Genomic DNA, 18,847 nt, shown 5'->3' on the forward strand with positions numbered 1-18,847 from the left:
AATGGTATTAATGGTGAGCAGATAACATGGCAAGACCGTTAACGCTACTGCCTACCTCATAATATGAGAGACTATGAATCACATGTCATGCCGTCTCAGACCTTTGCCCGGCCAAACGAGGTCTGTGTTAGGTTCTGGGGGACCAGAGCACCCTGATGGAAAGTGGGCTACTGGAAGAAGACGGAAATGGACTAGATGTGAGAACAAGGTTCTGTTAGAATGTTACTACTCAAGCAATCCCACCCAGAGGGGTTACATGCAGAGAATGTGGATGCTTCAAATCCCACAATCAAGGCTAACTGCCAAACAACTGGTAGCCCAACTGGCAACTCCTATCACAACTTGAGATTGAAGGGGTACAATACAATTGCAATACCACCAAGGGGGAGCCAGAACAGCAGGTCAGAGAGGGGGCTATACCACATTCCCTCCTGAGCTTGGGCACAAAGTCCCAACAACCACAGATACGCTGAGCGAGACAACAACTGACCTGAAAGACAAGAACTTGTCTAGATTGAACACTAGGCAACCCCGTCACCAGCTACACTGGTTAAGTGATGTACTGCCTGAAAGTCTCCTGGAAGCTGTGAATAAAGCATTGAGCGCAATTCCTACCACAACCATCACATAAACCAATGAACTGGTTTACACTTCAGCAGCAGTGATCCTTCAGATGCTTGGCTATAAGAGCAACCAAAGGAGAAAACTATACCCACCATAGAAGTAACGGTTAGTGGCCAAAATCAAGGCAACTCGGGGGGGATGTGAGTAAGCTGACAGAGGCTCAAAGAGGTACAATGAGAAAGCAAGTACCTAAGAGATACAGCCAGATGCTCATACCTGAAGCACTGGAAACTGCCAAACAAAGGCTCCTAGCCTTGAGCAGAGGTACACAAGAGACAATGAAGCCAGACGGATGAACAAGCTGTTCACAACTCAGCCTGCAAAAGTGGACACTCAGTGGCAGGGTCAAAAAAGCCGATCAGACCCACCAAGGCTAGAAACTGAACAGTACTGGAAAAGTATATGGGAGAAAGAGACAGCACATAACAGCAATGCCCAGTGGCTGGTCTGTCTGAGAAAAGAACATAGGAACCTCTCTGAACAGAATCCAGTAATGATCACAGTGGCAGACATCCAAGAAAGAGTCTCAGGTATGACGGACTGGACACCACCAGGCCATGAAATGATACATGGCTACTGGCTAAAGAAACTCACACACTCCACGAGCGCCTGGCAGCACAAATGAACCAGCTGCTAAGAGATGGCATTCACCCCGAATGGCTAACGGAAGGGCGAACAATCCTGATCCAGAAGGTTCCCTCAAAGGGTGCAGTCCCATCCAACTACCGGTCAATAACCTGTCTCTCCACAACATGGATGCTCATGTCAGGCATCATTGCAACTAAGATAAATATGCACATGGATCAATACATGAGCAACACACAGAAGGGCATTGGTAGAGATTCAGAGGAGCCAAACACCAACTCCTGGTTGACAGAACAGTTGCTCAGGACTGCATGTCACGACACACCAACCTGTGCACAGCCTGGATTGATTACAAGAAAGCCTATGACTCAGTGCCACACACGTGGATCACTGAATGCTTGGAACTGTACAACATCAACAGGACTCTTAGAGCCTTCATAGGAAATTCGATGACGCTGTGGAAAACCACCCTTGAAGCCACTTGCACAAGTGTCCATCAAATGTAGGATATACCAAGGTGATGCTCTGTCCCCACTGCTGTTCTGCATAGGTCTGAACCCCCTCAGCCAAATAATCTAAAAGACTGGCTATGGATACCGACTCAGAAATGGTGCCAACATCAGTCACCTCCTCTACATGGATGACATCAAGCTATATGCTAAGAGCGAGCGTGACATTGACTCCCTGATCCACACCACCAGGATCTACAGTACTGACATTGGGATGTCATTCTGGCACGAGAAATGCAGCCGGATGGTGACAAAGAGAGGCAAGGTAGTCCATACAGGAAGGGTCTCACTCCCAGAAGGAACAATGGCAGACATTGAGGATAGTTACAAGTACCTTGGAATTCCACAGGCAAATGGCAACCTGGAGCAGGCAACAAGGAAAGCTGCAACACCCAAATACCTCCAACAGGTAAGGCAAGTCCTGAGAAGCCAGCTCAATGGCAAGAACAAGACCAGGACAATAAACAGCTACGCACAGATACCCTGCAGGAATAATAAGATAGCCAAAGGAAGAGATACAGACCACGGATGTTAAGACACGAAAGCTCCTCACCATGCATGGAGGGTTCCATCCCAAATCCAGCACCCTGAGACTGTATGCTAGCCGCAAGGAAGGAGGCCGAGGACTAGTGAGCGTGGAAGCCACTGGCCTACAGGACAGCATTGAAGCACTCATCCTGGCAGCTCAGGAACAAGCCCTGAGCACCAGAGCAATAGAGGCTCAGATCTACTACACCAGACAAGACCCAAGGTGTAGGCTGTGCAAAGAGGCGTCTGAAACAATCCAGCACATAACTGCAGGGTGTAAGATCTTGGCAGGGAAAGCATACATGGAGCACCACAATCAAATGGCTGGAATAATATACAGGAACATGTATGCAGAATATGGACTGGAAACCCCAAAGTCAAAATGAGAAACACCTCAGAAGGTGGTAGAGAATGAGAGGGCAAAGATCCTGTGGGACTTCCAGGATCAGACTGATAGGATGGTAATGGCAAACCAACCAGACATTGTAGTGGTGGATAAAGAACAGAGGAAAGCCATTGTGGTGGATGTGGCAGTGCCAAGTGATGGGAACATCAGGAAGAAGGAACATGAGAAACTGGAGAAATACCAGGGACTCAGAAAAGAATTGGAGAAAGCATGGAAGGTGAAGGTGACAGTGGTGCCTGTGGTAATTGGGGCAGTAACCCCCAAGCTGGAGGAGTGGCTACAACAGATCCCTGGAAAGACCTCAGACCTCTCAGTCCAGAAAGCGCACTGCTAGAAACAGCTAAGATACTGCAGGACCCTCAAGCTCCCAGGCCTCTGGTAGAGGACCCGAGCTTGGAGGAGAAACCACCCGTGGAAGGGTGAGAGGGGCGTTTTTTTTAATATATATATATGTAAAAAAACGCCCTTATATAAATAGAGAGAGAGAGAGAGATTTTTGTTTTTACAGAGTTTTTTGTACATTTAAAGAGACCAAAACATTAATGTAAATGTAAGCAAGCAAAACGTAGGATAAATTCCATAAAGCACCAAAAAGGACTGTTTTACGCCAGGACAAAAGGTCAAACCCAAACCCAGCTTAAACAGACTTGTCATTAAACTACTAATGTGATTTCTTTATTTAAAAAAATGTAAAGGATGTAAAATGATGTTTTGTTGCTTGAGGGGCAAATTATTTTTTTTTGGTGGGGGGCTGGACTTAATACACAAAGTCAATGGCAGTAATATGTTCTTTGTGTTTTTCTTTTTTTTCAATAACACCTTCATCAAATGATTTTACTTATTTAAAACTTTAAATAAGTAAAAAAACAACAACTTTAGACTGCAAATATTTTAGCTGATAGCATCACAAGTTGGTGTCATATCCATCAAAGTAAACCACAATTTGCTGTAGTTCATGTTTAGCACATTTAGTTGATTTAATAGACGAAATAAGGAAAGAGTTTTGGAAGAGTTAATAAAGGCTATTTAGGTGTATTATGGATGTTTTAATTCACTGCAATCAGCTGGCAAATTGCTAATTTATACCCTGCTTTCTTGGGAATGATCACAGAAGTTGAGTGTTTGCCTATTCCTGCTCCATCCACTTCCATTGCTTCCTGTCAGAGGGAATGGATGTGAGTGGGTTCGTCCCTCAGCACCTGTCCACACTGATCCACAGATGGGCTTATAATTGTGAAGGGATAATTGTTAAGGAGATAATAGGCATTTCCATACCCCCTGACAGGAGCTGGTCTGGGCTGTGTTTCTGACCCGCTGCCCAGGTAAGCATTTATTCAGCAGGTGGCAGGGTCCCGCTGCAAAGCAGATTGGAAACATGGGGAGAAACATTGAGGAGATTCAGTGATGCAGCATGAGAGGGTTAGATAGTGAGACGCTGGAGGAGAAGGAGGGAGAGAAAGATGTTTGGAGCTGAAGGGAGTGCTCTCAAACCCTCGATTACCCGTTTAATGAGGCGACGCGCTGCCATTGTTTTATTACTAAGAGGAAATGAGAGAGATCTAGATTTCATGGTGTGGGCTCTTCGTTTCCCACTGCTTGGCTGGCATCTGCTCTCTCTGTTCCCTCTGTCATCCCGTCCCGCAGGCACCAACACGGTTTTGTTTTCCCCGCACTCCGCCTCATCACCTACACGTGCAAGACCTCCATTGCTTTTTGGCACATCCTTTTAAAGCTTTTATCAGCCAATTATCACCCAAACAGTTTTAGACTCTTTAGTTTATCGTCTGAGATGTTTCAGAGAAGATTCTGCTTTCTTTCAGCAAAGTCTCTTCCCACTTTTTTTTTTCATCGTTTTTTACCTTTTGGCCGCCTTAAGCAGAAGTGACAAAAATGTGGCTTTGTTACTGTTGCACAGGCAGTAAATCTTCCCTGAGTTGTTGTAGCTAAAGCTGTTTATACCAGGAAATGGCAAGCGCACTTCCCTGGAGCGCAGCACTCCATGGGGCATATGGGCACAGAGATGGGAAGGCACTGAGGCAAAGCTCAGCCCCGCTATTCCCCTAAATACTTACTCTCTAGAAATATGCATGGATTAAATAATGTCTTCCTGCGACATTGACACATTATCGCTTTGCATGTTGACTGGCATGAATATTTTTTGCAGGAGACACCTGAGAAAATTGCTGGCACGCTAAAAGCCTCCCACTCAGTCCTTTGTGAAGACTTTCATGCAGGTACTGCTCGGAGCTGTGTTTTGGTCCCCTGGTTTCCTGTCTTTGGCACAGGAGGAGATTGATTGCGCTGCGTGAGTCATACTGTGTTGGAGGGCCCATAGACCAGGCCACCCCCGACATCTACCTCGGGAATTCTTCACAGGCTTTGTGTGTGAAACGGAGTCTTAAGGAAACCAGTGAGAGGGTGGGTGTAAGAGCATCTGCACCCCTTCAAGTCAGATCTTGCTCTGTGTGTGCATGACTGAACCACTTATTGGCTTCTTCGTCTCAGCCTTTCATTAACATAGCTGATTGGCTTTCTAGAAGATGGATGGGACCGGTGGGACCACAACATGTTCTCTCTTTTTTTTATTACATGCATTATCTGGCAGTTATTAGCAATGGGTGGCTGAGTGGAGGATAACTGCCTGTGTCTTCCAGTGTCTGGTGTCACATGTGTTTATCTCCCTTCAATCTGTGCCGTGGTCGATTGGGTGATCTTTCCCCCTATGAGAAGGTGTTTATTACCATCTGATGTGACAGCTTTGTGTGGTGATGAAACCAAAGAAGATATTTGTGATTTGGTTTATATTGTCCCTGCTAATCAAAACAAACATTTTAAATAATTTCCTTTAGCTGCTTTTTTATTAAAATCAGTGATGACATTTAGTTTCATCCTGTAGACTTATCTTACCATCTTTAATTACATTGTTTCTATCTTTTTTCAATCTTTGTGATAGTATTAAAAGAAAACACTTTGACAATGAAAGATTGAATCCACTCAGGAGGTAATATTTTATTTTTTAAGGTAGAGAATTGAATCGATGGTGGATTTTAGTCTTTATGTAATCAAAGCTGGACAAAAAGTCCATTGTGTCCATTTATGACATCTAGGAATTTATAACCTAAGTGGCATACTGTTGCAACTTCAACCTTAAAGTACAACTTTTATCATCTATTGGTCGATCACAAAATCGTTTCATGTGGTCTTTTTTATTGTGATTATGCAGTTTTTAGCCAAAAGCAAAAAAACACTGTCATTGTCATCTTTTCCACAGAGCAGCAGGGACTCAGCAGAAATTTACCCCAAAGTTGTGGGACTATTGCTTGGAGTAAGCCCACCCCATTTCCCACCATACCTTTCTTTACTCTTTCTACCGCTAGCTTACACCTCCTCACAACTCCAACCTAACATTACCAGGGCAACAATAATGGCGTGCAATATTGGAGCTATCCAGCCGTACAGTTCAGAGTCAGATTCCAGCCCAGACGGGGAAAATAAAGACATACATGGATCAAGTTGTCTGAAAGTGGATGCATCAGAGAAGTGTGGAGCAGGGAGCTAGTGGACCACTGTTGTAGGTCCTATGTCCTACAAGCTTTTTCCAATGACATTTTTTGTCTTCTACTGATACTGAAATGCTATTTTAAACATAGTTTTCTCTATGTATGTCCTCCATCATCGGGAAAATGCCATGAGAACATCTTACAAATACCAAAAACACGATTATCAGCTAAGTGAGTCCGAAATACCTAAGGAGGTTTGAATTTGTGCTAGGGGGTATGGCCTAAAAATAAAATATTCAATGTCCGACTTTAATCATCTTCTTTCTTACTTCCCCTTACTTTCCTAAACAAAAATTACAAATGACAGTACATATTAAAGAAGATTTTATTTTGTCATCTCTAAACAATCAATGGGCAAAACATTTTATGGTACACTCTTGTTATGCTCCCCCCCCCCCCCCCCCCCCCCCCCCCCCTCATTTTAGGATAGTATAGTTCTAAGCACCAAATAGGTGATCATTTTTAATTTGTTTTAGGGATACTTGTTCACATTTTAAAACATTTTTTTTGTCAATAAAGTTAACTTCTTCCGTTACTTTCACTCTTATGTAATTCACTGTTGAATACAAGGTGCTGTCCATGGTCCTGACCTGATTCCAATAAAGACTGAGTGGAGAAATTGATCACTAAGAAATGTGTTGGCAAGCTCATCCTGTTTCACACCTTTTTTATGTGTTTGCCTAAAGAAAGGGACATGTGGCTTACACTCACTCCTACGGATGATTTGGATTCAACAGATAGCATGGCATGTATATTTTTGGGATGTGGGAGGAAGCCAGTGGAACCAAAGAAATTCAACACATTTGCAGGGAGGTAAGCAAACTTTTCCAAGGGAGCAAGAAAATGGTTTTCTGTGAAATAAAAGTGCCTCTATCTTTTCAGCATTTAGGAAGCTTATAAATATTTTTGGATTTATTAAAAAGAAATAACACGATACCTCAATCCATTTGACATCATGGAGTAGATTCCCTGAAAGCTGTTTTTTAGTGTAAAGGTAACATTAGAATGTCAGGCTGAATTTATCTGACCCCTGTTGTAGCTTTTTGAAGAAACAAAAACAAAACATGGTTTCATTTGAAGCTGACATTACCCAAAACCTATGCAAAGTAGAAATGAGCATGGTAGGTCAGGAAACCCGATATTCTACCTTAACTGGGTGACCTATATTGTGGATTCACCTGAAATTCCAGCTGTCACTGTGGAAGCTCTGTCATAAAAACATCTTTTAGCATCTTTGAGGTTCTAGTCACCGAATTCCCTCCCGCTGAACCCGGCTTCCCGCTGCTGTGAAATCCCTCTATTACTGACCTCATTGTCACACTGGGCAGTAACATCTGTGTGTGTGTCCTTTCTTTAGATTTGTGTTTTGTATGCAGTTGCAGGGAAGATCAGCGTCTGTGCAACACATGCAGCAGCTGGTAGGCAGCTGGGAGGTTTTCTTTTCATTTATCATAAATAATAAAATGCTGTTTGATGTAATATTTCATGTGCTTATTAAACCCAAACTTTGTACTTAAATATTTATGGCTGGTATGAAAGATCCCGCATTGCTCAACACTCCCGTCACAGCTCTGCCATCATCCAGAAATTTAGATGCACAAGCAACTGTCACAAACATGCCCTCTTTGTGCAAACGGCAGAGACACGTCTGTCATTTAATATTTGGCTCATGCCTAGCAGAGGAACAGCTGCCGGGCTCAGGAAACAGAGAACAGGAAAGACTTGAGTTGTGTAATTTGTTTCTGACAGCTCCTTTCCATGTGCGAGTGTTCCTTAAGGATTTAAGTTTATTTTCCTTTTTTTGTGGCTGTAAACATTTTGACCCCAAAGAATGCAATCAATTATCATTCATACAGAAAAATTTACTTTTTATTATTTAAAAAGAGGACAACTAGTTCTAAATGCTGCAGACTTATTAATTTAATCAAAATAATTCATTTAAAAATGCATTTTTTTTTGCTGGAAATGTCTATTAAAATATGTTTGAATTGCTGCAAAGTTGCACATCACAATCATGGGAGTAACATCTATATTTACAGTATAATTTTATTTAGTGGTAGTCTTTCCACTTTATCTAATGAATCTCTTTATCTAGTGACATCCTCTGATTGGACACCTATTATCTTTTGAAATCCAAAGCTAAAAGATCCTTGGGAAACTCAGAAACACACTTAAGAGATCATCTGTTTAAGTAGTATACAGTATCTGACCTTTAAGGAACATATTTCTAATACTAAATTAAATATTTTCTGCATAAAATGTTTAATTATGATGATTTTCACATTTTATATCGTAAGCAGATGACATATATTTTTATGGATGTGGAACTTTGGAAACAAGAACCCATAAATTAAGATGGACCCGCTGAGACCCTGCAGGACTTATGAGTTATTCATGTTTAAATGCTCAAAACACACCAAAAGATGATTAAAAAGAAAAAATATATATTTTGATATAGAACCAGCTTAGCTGACGTCTGTTCATGTCTTCCCCTATCATTACAGTAGTGGGGCATACTTAATGAGTTTTATCCCCTTACTTGTTTTGTGTACAAATTAATGTGTGAGGCAGCGGAACTGGACTGTGGAACCTTCCATTATTTCAAAAATTATCCAAGGGTTTTGCAAAGCCAAGTCAGTTTTGCAAATTTGCTAATGCCATGAGGGGAAGCCTAATTATGACAAAATGTCCAAACACTCACAACTCCCACCCCATCTTCCGAAAGTCCTTTAGCAGCTCTGAGCCGCTTTAATTCCTGCCAGAGAAACAGACCGTTGCCCAGGCAACCTCAGTCCTGCCGCCATGGCAGCTGTAACTGTGGTGAGGAAATGCAGAGTGCCAGGGCAGACAGGTGTTTCTGGGGTCTTCGAGATCACTCAAGGTCTCACAGCCCTGCCTGCAGTGTCGTTACACATGTGGAGAAGAACTAACAAGCCACTCGCTCACAAACACTCTCACTGTGCTGCTGATCTGCGCTGCAATCTGAACCGAGACCGCTGAGTTTCACTAATGCCTTGTGTCACGCTCATGTGGAGTTGAACCAACAAGTAGGTGGTTTGCCAGCTAGGAGCAGGAGTTCAGTGCCCCATGGTTACATGGTTCACCCTTTTTTTACTTTTTTGTTTTCCTTTCCTAGTATGAAAAATGACTCGTTTGTTAAAACATTGTAACCTGCTGATGGGAAAAGTAATGCAAACCTGCTCGAGATGTCAAACAAGCTCACATTACTTACATCCAGGGATAACGTGAAGGACACCTCTAAAATCTGGTCCATGAAATTGTAATACGTACTTGTGGAGAGCAGCAGCCGACAGAGCGTCCATTTACTAGCAGCAGCGTGTGCAGAGCGTGAAGGGAAGAGAGTTCTGTTACTGAGTCAGTGTGGCGAGGCGCAAAATGTCTATTTCAGGGCTTGCTTTAAGTAGGGTGAGTCACCAGGCTTTTGGAGCACTTGAGGCTGCATATGTGTTTGTGTGTTTAGGTGTGTGTGCCGGGCACATGCATTTTTATGTGAGGCCGCCAATTTTGCACACTTCCCTCTCTCCCTGGATCGCCGTCACACTCACACGTGCCTGTCCGGAGGGTGCAGGTCTGTGACAGGTTAGGCGTTTTGGGCTGAGGCCATCCTCTCTGTCTTTCCCTCAGCCCCGAGCAGCAGGGTGGCCTTCACGTGGAAAGAGGCCGGGATTCAATCTGTTGGGTAAATACTAAGATAAGTGAGGCCCACCCATGGCCCCTGCAGAAAATAGCCCAGGTCAGACCTGCGAGCGGCGAGATATCATGTATGGCTGAGATGATACAGCCTCTAAAAAGAATGCCATGAAGAAATCTTTTGTTTTTCCCAGATAAAGGAAGTCAAAGCAATAAACAGACGATGCGCTGAAGAAAAATACACTAACATGGAATGGAGAAAAGCAAATGAGGGATGTAAACCGTCTCCTGCTGCCAGTAAAATGTCAGTGGAGCCCTGGGGATGCATTGATTAACCTCTCCTCTCCTAAAAGAGCCTTCACCTCCTCCACTGAAGACACATTGCAAACTGGAAAGGAAATGAAATGGTTTTAATGGGAAGGCTTTATAAAATTTGGCAAATAGTGAAAACTATTTTTTTTCCAACCGATAAAGGCGCACTTGATTGAAAATCTTGTTTTCTGTGTTTTTAACGTGTTCTTGTGATATTTCAATCATGATGAAGGACATAAATAAAGACAATTAGGCTTAACATCAAACTACTGAGTACCGGTATTACTTTACTTAAGTTGCTGTGAATCAGGAGCAGATGAAAAAATGCCATTTGAAAAAGCTTGTAGTTGTGAATAGAGAGCCACAAACTCTCTGCTCCACTCCATTCTGATGCATCCACTTGTAGACAACTAGATCTGTGTGTCTTTGTTTTCCTCATCTGAGCTGGCATCCGGATAAAAACTGCTGGATTGTTGGATATTGCTCGCCATTTTGTTGCACCGGCAATGTTGGGTTGAGAGTGTGAGATGGTGTAAGGTAGCTGGAGAGAGTGTAAACAGATAGTTCGGCTATGGATGATGGGAAGGGGAGGGTCGCCATTCAGGACCAATGGCCCCCCCACAACACAATGAGCTACAACCACTCTGCAGAGACTATGTACTGGAAAACGACAATTTTATTTATATATTTTTTTATCTTGGCCAACAGCATTATCAATATATAATTAGAAGACCACTGGGAACATTTTAATAATGCAGTATTCCTCCACCAGCAAATAAAAAACCCTTCTGGAAAATTTCTGATGCTTTGTAGAGCATTTATTAAAGGATATTAGGAGTGTCACTCTGACTCTCTATGCCTTAAAACCAGGAGCCCATGCTTCCTCCATCAGTGAAGAGCCAGAGGTCTGGCACGGCGCGTCACTCTGTTAGCAGCGTGTTTTAAACGTCGTTTCTTCCAGAAGAGGCCGGTTTTATCCACCATTCTTTCATCCGGATGATAATTATTCTTCGCGATAATCTTCATCCGCGGATCAGGATAATATCCGGCCACTTCTGAGTCAGTTGTCACACAGGGGCACAAAGTTTGGCCATAGCGAATCAGGAACCAGTGGAACCAGCTGTTGGAGGGCGATGGGATGCTCTTCATCTCCGTCCTCATTCCTCCAAAATCCGCGCATCACCTCCCTCCAATGCAAACGTCTCATACATGCGTCTGCATGAAACCACAAAAAGTGAAACGCAAATAAGCGGGGGAACGCTGTAGATTAAAAGTTGATTGGAGTGGGAGGTTTGCAACTAAATCATAATGTAACCTGTCCATTGATAATTAAGGTGGAATTTTGGTTAATTTTTTAGAAATCTTTTTTTTCCAAGAGAAAAGTTATGTCTTCACAATTGTACAAATCAATGGATGTTTAATGTGAACAAAAAATTTAGCTTTTTTTTTTAAATTTCTTGTCATTGATTTTTTTTTTTTAATATCTTCAAATTTAGTTTGGTAAACACTTTATAATCAGTTTTTGGGGAATTTCTTGCCAACTACCATCACAACTTTTAAAGTTGAAATTCACACAATATATTTTTCACCATTTCCTTTTGTTATGTTTTCTTTTATACTCCAAAAAATGTTATGTCCAAAAACACAAATTCCCCTCCTGGATTTAAGCAAACAGCTGCAGTAATTAGTCTGTGCCTACTAGCAACATACAAGGACAAAATGTTTTAATCTAGAGATGTGTCTTTCATGCTTATTATCATCATTATTGTTTTTTCTGAACACTTTTAAAGATTACAGTGCAGTCCAAAAATGGAAAACATTGCTTTTGGGAGTAAAATACAATACTTTCACACAAGGACTTAATGTTCCAAAGACTTTACACAACAGTTTGATTCTTCTAGCAGAAAATAGAATGCCAGTTCTTCAAAATAAGTGAAACTTTATATGGTTATAAATATTTTGACACTGCATAACTTTATATTTACACCTGATTAATGTGTGATTTGATTTTTTTAACCCAGACATTGTGTTAAGAACTGACCAACTATTCATCCTCTGCTGGTCGGAAGATTCTAGGCCAACACATTTGTACATTTCAGCCAAAAAAAAATAGTTTACACTGAACAACATCATTTTTGGTCTGCCTGCAGCGTAGCAGTCTGTCCATTACCACTTGTTTAACCATCTGTTTCCATAGCAACAACAGTATGCTGCCTGCAAAGACGCCTGTCTTTAAGTACTTTAGCATGCTCCGTCATTAGCTTATTTTAATTATCGCAAAAAGGAAAAAAAAAGGGTTATTGAATGCCTGAAAGATTTATTTACTTTGGTCAGGGATTATTTGTAATTTGCATACATGCTTTAGTTTGTGAGAAGACATGATAATGTTCAATATGTGCTGGGCTCGGAATCGTTTGTTTTTTTTTTTTTTTTTTATTAACACTGTCTTTAAGATGAATCAGGGTTAAGGTTATGAGGCTTTTAGACTTTCTTTAAAGGCTAACTTGTTCCTTTTTTTCATTTTTTCTTCCACCCAGCCTTTAAGCCTACAGGACAAAACATTAGAAACGACCCCTCTCTATATCACCTATCTTTGTTTTCTCTTCTCAGTTTGTTCCCAGTTCTCCAAAGGTGTGTACGCCATCATCGGACTCTACGACCGGAAGACCGTGAACATGCTCATGTCCTTCTGTGGAGCGCTGCACGTCTGCTTTGTCACCCCATCCTTCCCCATCGAGACAGCCAATCAGTTCGTCATCCAGTTAAGGCCCGAGCTCCAGGACGCACTGGTGGGAGTCATCGATCACTATGGATGGACCAAGTTTGTCTACATGTACAGTTCGGATTCAGGTACAAAGCTCCATCCTTTTTTATTTTGACTTTCTTTCTGCTGCACAAGTTCACTTAGGGTTTCACAGAGCTATAATAGTCTTATTGCCATTATAACAACAGAAACCTTTTGACCCACTCTGACAAGTCCATAAATTTCCCTTCTGTTTGATTTTGTGACATTTTTATTATCTTTAGCACATATGTCTGTATTTGTCAGTGTGGAAAAAGTGTTTTTAAGGATAATCTTGCAAAGGCAGACAAAAGTAAAGCAGAGCACCTGTTAACTTTCTCCTCTGTTGGAAAATAATTTATTACATAAATAAATCAAAGAGAATTACCTTATGTTGCACCACCTGTCCCAGGTGTTGTGCCTTTTAGAGCATGACTTGGCCGGCTGAATATTTTAGTTGACGAGGCTCAACGCTTCCATCTTTTGAATTGCCACTCTTTGTGCAGGTTTGCGTGTTTTGACCTGATGCAGATAGTGAAATAATGATGGTGAAATGGTGAAAACCGTTTTAATAGGAATCTATGGATGTCTCTGTTACAGCTCAAATTTCTCTATGGTATATAGTTCTTCTTATGGCCAATGGAGGATGGCATTGTTTTAACATTTCATTTGAAATCCATTTCAAACATGTTGTTTTTTGTGTGTGTATATTTATGCAGGGTCACCCCTGTGTGATTGAAACTGGGATGGAGCTGCTGAAATCTATAACAGCAGTCATCTGGTGTCTGGATACGAAACCACAGTCACCTTTACGTGTTATATTAAGAATTAGAAAAAGTCGATCTTTCTGTTTAATTGATTTTATAAAAAACCTAACATCAATGTATATAAATACATACATATGTGAACGTATGTGTGTGTTTATTACTTCGCGATGATTTATTAAAGTATCCAGTGTTTCTTATCTCTCCTTTCTTTGTAATTTGTTTTATCTAAATGTCAATGAACTTTAATATCTTGTTTGTATATTTGTTTAATTCACCTTCTAAGGCAAAGAGCAATGCGCAAACATGTTGTTTTTTCTTACTGTAGTTTAAATAGCTTTAACGTTTTCCCTTTTTCCTGCAAACATCCATCTTGCTCTCTTTCCTTTTGGTGAAGCTCCCTTTAATAAATGTGACAAATGTGCTGCTTGTCTTTTTTACTTTTAAAAGCCAGGAACGGGAAAACAAATTTGATAGCCCATTAAACCTATCATAAACAATATTCTGGAGATGGTTTCCTGAAGTGTGTATTTTTTTTTTTTTTTTTGGCTCGTCTTGATTGCCTTGTGCACAGTCTTCATGCATCTGGCCAAAAAGGTGCTCATGAAAGCCATGTTCTATTATCATACTATTCTCTTTGAAGATGCCTTTGGTGGATCATTTTTACCTTGGCTAGTCCAGGGAGGCTCTGCATGAAGATGAAAAATGTATATGATAAAAAAGAAAAATCCAGATGAGGCAAAAAAGAAAGAGTAAAAGCTTGATTTTGGACAGAAAGTCTAAAACAAGCAAAATCAATAGAATAGATATTTAAAATAATTTAATAAAAACAGATTTTATCCTTTTAAAAAACATGTAAGCATGACAAAAAAGGCTACATTTTAATTTGTGCAACACACAAACTTGAGATTGGAATGGCAGAGCCACAATGATAACATTGTGAAGGGAAGGTTGTTCCTTGGGGCCACATACATGAAATGATCTGCAGACTCTCAATTAAACCTGTGTGCAGTACAGCAGAAACGTGCAGTCTTTTCATCTCATTTACAAAGCCAGGCTCCTGTTTTATGCATCCCTGTAATTGGAAAATTACACACGTGTACGAGTTTGATTTCCACTCTTATCTATAGCCTTGAATTGCTGTAGGAACTCCCTGAATGAATATATACGCGCTTTTATAACAAAGCTCAGCAGCAGTGTTTTGAAGTCAGTTCTTGGGTGTAAAAATGTGAGATGTTGCTCAAAAAAAAGATCCAGTTTATTGATAGAATGAGCCTCTTGGTGACTTTACAACATCTTGAGTTAAATAAAACTTCAAATCTAAAGCTACTGGTAGTATGAGAGCATCATAAAACTGGCTTTTTCCATGTTGATTAATAATCTTATATTTGTGCATAAAAATGTTCGATAAAAGCTGCCATCCTACAACTACTGTTTTAAAATGTTCTTTAAAACAGAAAATGATGCTTTTTTCATTTGTATCTCTTAACTATTGCCAAGCAACATTCTTTATTCTTGGAATCTAACACATAAAGAATTTAACAGAAACAAGTCAACATGCAGGTTACAAAAATATATAAAAAACAAATACAAAAAAAACAAAAAAACAGAAACAGGTCAACTCCTTTGTTTCTGAAAAGGTTTAAAACTGCATAGCGCTGTCCTTGGTCCTGATTTTTTTTCCAACAACACCAAAATCTATTAGAAAAAGGTCTAACGTTTTTAAACTAATTCCAACCAAAAATGTTTAAAAATGTATGTTTCTGGTATGGATTGTTAACAATATAAAGCAAAATATACCATCAAAGTTCACCTGTGTGTCAATTTTTGGTCAAAATCATCATATTTTTCTCATTCTTCTAAAATTAAATTATTTTAAGGTTGTGGTCATATTTGAAGCTAAAAGACTATCAGTTTTTGTTTTTCTTCTTTTTTTTCCCCCTTTAACGACATGGTGTCAAATAAGCAGCACGAATTGCCTGGAGAGCAGCTGCTGTGCATTTTAATAAGACCAAGCAATCATGCTTCCTGTGCTGTGACTTCATTTCTCATTCTTCTTTTGACAGAGTCTGCGTAGCTGGTTTTTATGGATAAGCCGCTCGCAAATTTGCGTGTATTTCCTGATGAAAATGACCTGTTTGAATGTGAGCGTGAACACACATATGATGGTAGATGTCTAAAAGCGCTTGACTTGTGGTCCCACAGGGAGCTTAAATGATGTTTGGCAGCAAAAGAAAAGCAAATGGAGCTTCACTATATAATAGTTTTCTTTTTTTCTTTTTTATTACTGCAACTCATTTCGATAATGACTGTCAGGTTGATGTGGGTGGAACTACTTAATTTGCTATGCAAGAAGGAAAAACCTGTCAGATTTAGAAGAAAGTTATTGATCTAGTGTCAACCATTAGTGAAGACAACAATAATTCACGCTCAAAGCCCACGATCAATATGTTATATATTTGATATAATTTTATTTCTCGGCAAATTCCTTAGTTACCCTGTTTTCTTTCCTCTTTCAGCTCAAATATTTCTGCAACATTCTGCTGGCAGTGTATTTGTGTGGTTTTGATTTTAATTGAGCTTAAAGGATGTAAAGCTGGCTCGTATGTGACAAAACCCTCGCTGATTATTTGTTACCTTGAAAGTAGTGATTATTTAGCCCGACGGCGCACAAACTGGAAAAGCTCATCTGTAAGTGTCAGTGTGCTTAATGGACTGCCCTCCTCATTACACTTCATCACCAAAGCTACAGGGAAGATTCTGATGGATAAGCTGATCAGGAGCTGTATTTTCTCTTTGCACAACTTTATTCAAATTATATTTTCATTTGTTTCTCAGCTCAGGATCTAATTACAACATACATATTATAAAAGCAGCCCCTAACAGGTATTGCTCATACTACTATTAAAAACGTGAAAGAGATTACCAACTGGTAGGGGGTTTAGAAAGGTTTAGCTGTGTCTGTGTGCTTTCTGTAATCAGATTTGTTGCTTCTGATTCCATTTATCATATGTTTTCTCCTCAGGCTTGTCAGTGCTGCAAAAGGTTCTGGACACAGCAGCAGAGAGGAACTGGCAGGTGACTTCGGTCAACGTGGAGACCATGACGGAAGCATCTTTCTTGAAAGTGTTCCAGGATTTGGACAAGCGGAAGGAGGGACAGATTATTATAGATTGTGAGACTGAAAGGCTCACAGGCATCCTCAAAAAGGTAACATTTCCCTTTCTTTTGTTTATTCAGATAATGCTTAGCAAATTATGAACATTTTCGCCTAAAACTATTTTGCACCATAGAAAAAAATCACACATAGCGTTACATTTGAAGTTAAAGACAGATAAATGGTTTAGCTTTGATTGTTTTAAGCATTTTGTCATTGCATCATCAAGAAAAGCTTTTTGCATTTTATTAGATGTGTATTAAATATTTTGTTATCAATACAAAATGTTTCCCCTACCAATGATTATGGAAGAGTCATACTTCTGCAGCAAAGTTGCATAAAAATAGTAGCAGGAGTCTTTTTAAAAGTTTCCCTGAGTACATCTCAAGGTTTTCAATAAGGTTGAGGTCTGTACTCTGTGTAGGCTAGTCCATGTGTGAAAAAGTTTCTGTCTGAACTATTCTCTCCTAATTTGAGTCCAATAAATCCTGGCTTTGTCCTGGAATATGCTTGTGGCCAGATGGTAGCATCTCACAGGCTGGTACAGTAGGCATCAGGGATAATAGCTGCATCATGTCATTCGCATCCTTTCCTATGCTGAAGCACCCATCACTTTATCTCTAAATATCAAACACAGACCTTCCTTTTATCCAGTGTCTAGCTTTCAATACTACTGAAATCTGTGGCTTTTGTTTTATAACTTGAGCTCTAAAAGCCGGACAGGTGTTTGGTTTCATTGCCTTGAGTTTTTTCGGGTTTTGTCTGTATAGACATGCTCTAATTTTGACCATATTTCAAAGCTGTCAGTTCTATTGTTGTTGTACTTTTACTTTTTTGTGTTTTGATCTCAACTAGTTTTTAAATGTTTGTTAATCACCATCATTTACTATTTTTGGTGGTGTTTCTAATGTAGAGATGTTGATTCCCACAATGGTTCAGAGTATTTATTTTACATTGGACAGTTCTCAACCAATTGGCATTATTATGCTCTAAACTTTTTTGTTGTAATTTCAAGCAATACCAACTTCATTGAACCTAAAGTCCCACTCCGATCATCTTTTGATCTAGCATAAAAGCATTCCCAGTGGTCTTTTAATTATGAGTATGCCATATTTTAGCCAAAAAACCTGTGATGTTTTCTAGAACATAGTTTCTGCAGAGTGGCAGAAGTTCTTTAAAATACAACTCTGAGTTGTGGGCAGGACTGTTGATGTGGAGCAACCCTGCCCCCCCTTCCCATTACCCACGTTTCCCATTAGCTTACAGCTACTTACACCCCCATTCTAACAATAGGGGTGTTTGTTGCACTCTTGCAGTGAAACAAAAAAAAGTGAGCAGTATTGAAGAAATCCAGCCATACAGTTTTGACAAAGATGTCAGCTCAGACAAGGAAAGCAGAAATGCACGTGGATCTAGTCTTCTTAATGTAGCTTGTGGCTTGTTTTAGTCACTTCTATGTCACACCTACAAGTGTATGCCTAATTCTCTGTAAATATGTCCTCCATCATGAAAAAAATACCACAAGAACATGTCAAACACACTAAAAACTCAATTTTCATTGGAGTGGGTCTTTAAGGAAAGTTAGTCAGTCTTAAAAAAAACACAGCTTCTTTAGAATTCCTCTCAGTGTGACCCTTTTGAGACATGTTTCCATCTTTTCTTCAACCCTAGTACGTATTTGCTGAAGGTTGTTTTAATAATGAGAAGTTCTTAACTGCATAACCAACAGTAAAACAACTTGTTGCAAACTGAAACCGAATCATTTATAGAAAATTTAATCCAGGTAGGAAAAACGTTTTTGTAAATATTAACGAACCAACTCTACAACTAAATGTATTTTTTCTCGAAGAAACTGATAAAAACTGAATGCAGGACAAAGTTTAAAAAAGAAGAGCCCACTCTGGTGTTTTGTTTCCCAGAGCAGCTATGAGAGGAAGAATACATTAAATAACACATCAGTGGTGTTTGG

General features: G+C 40.1%; 1 protein-coding gene across 8 annotated transcripts in view; it reads left to right on the top strand.

The window, feature by feature from the left end:
* gria1a (glutamate receptor, ionotropic, AMPA 1a) overlaps nucleotides 1-18,847 on the top strand; it is a 223,489-nt gene that overhangs the window by 148,491 nt on the left and 56,151 nt on the right. For all 8 annotated transcript variants that reach the window (XR_013658383.1, XR_013658381.1, XR_013658382.1 and 5 more), the window contains 2 exons: nucleotides 12,786-13,025; nucleotides 16,747-16,931. Coding sequence is in view for 4 of the 8 variants with exons in the window: in XM_023959329.2 (XP_023815097.1) it covers nucleotides 12,786-13,025; nucleotides 16,747-16,931 (425 nt within the window). In the remaining 4 variants the exon portion in view is untranslated. The remainder of the gene's footprint in view (nucleotides 1-12,785; nucleotides 13,026-16,746; nucleotides 16,932-18,847) is intronic.

This window comes from Oryzias latipes, chromosome 10 (assembly GCF_053564925.1).
Source record: "Oryzias latipes strain Hd-rR chromosome 10, Olatipes_Hd-rR_3.1".
Taxonomy (NCBI): Eukaryota; Metazoa; Chordata; class Actinopteri; order Beloniformes; family Adrianichthyidae; genus Oryzias; species Oryzias latipes.